The sequence below is a fragment of the Paroedura picta genome, chromosome 2, assembly GCF_049243985.1.
Source record: "Paroedura picta isolate Pp20150507F chromosome 2, Ppicta_v3.0, whole genome shotgun sequence".
Taxonomy (NCBI): domain Eukaryota; kingdom Metazoa; phylum Chordata; class Lepidosauria; order Squamata; family Gekkonidae; genus Paroedura; species Paroedura picta.
Window position 1 is genome coordinate 24,778,843 of NC_135370.1, and position 3,503 is coordinate 24,782,345.

The 3,503-nt window shown below is 55.4% G+C and overlaps 1 protein-coding gene across 1 annotated transcript; it reads right to left on the bottom strand.

The window, feature by feature from the left end:
• Positions 1 to 306: 306 nt before the first annotated feature.
• On the bottom strand, positions 307 to 1,805 carry LOC143829119 (testis-specific serine/threonine-protein kinase 6-like). The gene has a single exon (XM_077319488.1). It carries the CDS (start codon positions 1,660 to 1,662, stop codon positions 802 to 804), a length of 861 nt encoding a protein of 286 aa, XP_077175603.1. The 5' UTR covers positions 1,663 to 1,805; the 3' UTR covers positions 307 to 801.
• Positions 1,806 to 3,503: the final 1,698 nt, after the last annotated feature.

Below are 3,503 nucleotides of genomic sequence, written 5' to 3' on the forward strand. Positions count from 1 at the left end.
ATCCAGGATACAACCGAGATGTTGGGAGGTCCTTTGCTGCTACCTGTCTCTACAAAGTGACCCTGGACTTCCTTGGTGGTCCCCCATCCCAATACCAACCAGGAATGACCCTGCTTTGCTTCCGAAATCTGACAGGAGCAGGCCAGCCTGGCCCCCCCAACGAACCCCCCATCAACCCTAGACGATGCCTTCTCAAATAAACGCCCCCTTGGGTGCGCATCTCGTGACAAACCTGCACTCGAGGTGTGATAAAGCAGAAGGAACGAGGTGCAGAAAGGACGAGAACTGCAGAGAGGTCACCAAACGGGAGCTTCAGGGTTTATTTCTATTAGACTTCAGAGAACACTCTGCAGTGGTGACGTCTCGTTGCATGCCTGCCTGTCGGCAAGTGGGGGATCCAGCATGAAGTCCGAGTCTTCTGGTCAGGGGCACAGTCCTTTTCTGCGGCCACAGCTTGCGCTGCTGTCCGCATGTGCTCAGCTCTGGGTAGTGCAGTGCTTTGTGTATCCTTTGGTCAATTTTTAGCGGCCCCCTCTCACCTGCACAACTGCTGATCTACCAGGTCATGGAAACCCTCGGAAGGCGGCTCCTATAGTCCGGCCCGAGGCTCTCTCTCTCTCTCCCACCACACCTAAATAATGCTCCCTCTGTGAGCGCCACAGCATGGCCACTCTCCCCTCTCGTGGCTTCCGTCTGCTCCGTTAGTCCGGTTGGTCGAAATCACTTTCACATCCTTTACTCTCCCATGAAATGCGTTGTCAGGCCCAGGCTGGAGTTGAGGGAGCCGATCTCCGCCCCGAACTACCTGGGCGAGGTGTCTTTGTTGACGAGTCCGCTTTTCAGCCAGGTGTTCTTGGCCACTTGCCCCACTCCGGGTCGGGAGGCGGGACTGAACTGCAGCAGCTGGGCAATCAAGGCTTTGCAGGGCTCGGGCAAGGCGGGGACCCCGTCCGGGTAGAAGACCCCCTTCTTTTGGCGCCGAGGCATACTGTGGATGTGGGTGTCGTCAAAGGGCATGCAGCCCGTCACCATCACGTACAGCACCACGCCCAAGCTCCAGATGTCGTACTTCTTGGGGTCGTAGGGGATGCCGAGCAGCACCTCGGGGGAGGCGTAGGCCGCGGATCCGCAGTAGGTGGTGCTCAGGTCCGGATAGCCACGGGATTCCCTGCCGAAGCCAAAGTCGGTCAGCTTGGCCCGGCGGGTGTCCGCGGTGAGCAGCACGTTCTCGCACTTGAGGTCGCGGTGCACCAGGTTACGGTCGTGCAGGTAGCGGACGGCTCCCACCACCTGGGAAAAGATGTCGCGCGCCTCCGGGGTGCAGGGCAGCTTCCCCAGCTGTTGCACCAGCTGGAGCAGGTCAGTGGAAGCAGCCTCCATCACGATGTACAGCTTGCCATTGCATACCTCGATGAACTCGAAGACTCGCACGATGTTGGGGTGCCGGATGGCCCGTAAGATCGAGAGCTCTCGCGGGAGGAACTTGTGCACGAAGTCCGGGGGCGCCCGGCGACGGTCGACCACCTTGATGGCCAGGGGTCCTTTGTACTTGGCCGAAGTGGCCACCCGCACCTTGGAATAGCTCCCCTCGCCCAGCGTCTGGCCTAGCTTGTAGCCGAGTTCACTGAGCCATCTGTCCCCACCAGAACCCTTCGACATCATGCAGGGTGCCTCGGGGAGTTCTGACCGGAACGACAGGGGCCTGGATTTCAGAGCTAGACTCAAAGGCTTTAACCCATCGTGCACGGTAGGTGTTGGTCTTCACCCCCCCATTCTCCCCACTACTGGGCTGAGGCAGGAGCATCATACAGGCCAGCCAGGTATTGTGATGTCCAAGGAGTGTCACGGCTCAATCCCTCCTTTGGTTGCCAAGGACAGCCTGGCTGTCTTCATTTCCCCTGACACTAGGACAGGCGCAGAAGAAGAAGAAGAAGAAGAAGAAGAAGAAGAAGAAGAAGAAGAAGAAGAAGAAGAAGAAGAAGAAGAAGAAGAAGAAGAGTTAGTGCTTATATGCCACTTTTCTCTACCAGAAGGAGGCTCAAAGTAGCTTACAGTCACCTTCCCTTTCCTCTCCCCACAACGGACACCCTGTGAGGTAGGTGGAGCTGAGAGAGCCCTGATATTACTGAAGAAGAAGAGCTGGTTCTTATATGCTGCTTTTCTCTACCTGAAGGAGTCTCAAAGTGGCTTACAGTCGCCTTCCCTTTCCTTTCCCCACAACAGACACCCTGTGAGGTGGGTGAGGCTGAGAGAGCCCTGATATTCCTGCTGGGCCAGAACAGCTTTATCAGTGCCGTGGAGAGCCCAAGGTCACCGACCTGGCTGCATGTGGGGGACTGAGGAATCAAACCCGGCTCACCAGATTAGAAGTCTGCACTCCTAACCGCTATACCAAACTGGCTCTCCCTGCAAGTCACAAGGGACACCCAGCGGTTACGTCCTGACATTTACTGGTATACCTTTTAAAAACTTGGGGCTAAGGGCAGTGAAGTTATGCAGTGTAGATATCCTTCATGCTGAATGTAAATCCCTGAAGGCAGTCCTTGAGAGGAAATGCAGTCGGTCGGGTTGCCAGCTCCAGGTGCAACCTCACAGTTACAATGTTTTCCAGATGATAGAGACAGTTCCCCTGGAGAACATGGCTGCTACAGAGGGTGGCCTACATGGCATTATACCCCACAGAAGGCCCTCTTCTTCTCAAATGCTGCCTCCTCAAGCTCAGTGTCTGATAGGAGAAGTGCAGACGGTTGAATTCTGGGGAATATCAGAACTGGCCCCAGATGGTAATAAGATGCAGGCAGCGACAAACACAGACATCTTCAAGATGGAGCAGAGGTCCGGGAGTGGCTCTGAGGCACAAGGTAGAGGGAAGGGATAGATGGTAGGGGTTTTCTGTCTGTTTTGTTATTTGGGAAGTCCCGCCAGAACAGTAACTGGCCCAAGCAGGCCTCCTGTGTCTCAAAGAGGCTGTCATTGGCCTTTCCTTCCTTTCCCCACAACAGGCCCCTTATGAGGCAGTTGGGCCTGAGAGAGCTCTGGGAGAACTGTAACTGGCCCAAGGTCACCCAGCAGGCCTTATGTGTCTTCAAGAAGATACCAATGGTCTTCCCTTCCTTTCCGCACAACAGGTCCCTTGTAAGGCAAGTGGGCCTGAGTGAGTTCTGGGAGAACTGTGACTGACCCAAGGTGTTACTAAGAGGATAACAATGTCCTTCCCTTCCTCTCCCTGTAACAGGCCCTTTGTGAGGCCGGTGGGCCTGAGAGAGCTCTGGGAGAACCAGGACTGACCCAAGATCATTCAGTAGGCTTTTTGTGTTTCAAAGCGGCCGACAGTTGCCTTCCCTTCCTCTCCCCACAACAGATACCTTGTGAAGCAGGTAGGGCTGGGAGAGCTCTGCAAGAATTGGGACTGGCCCAAGGTCACTCAGTAGGCCTTCTGCGTCTCAAAGTGGGTGACAATGGCCTTCCCTTCCTCTCCCAAAGTTCTAAAGCAAAAACTACCC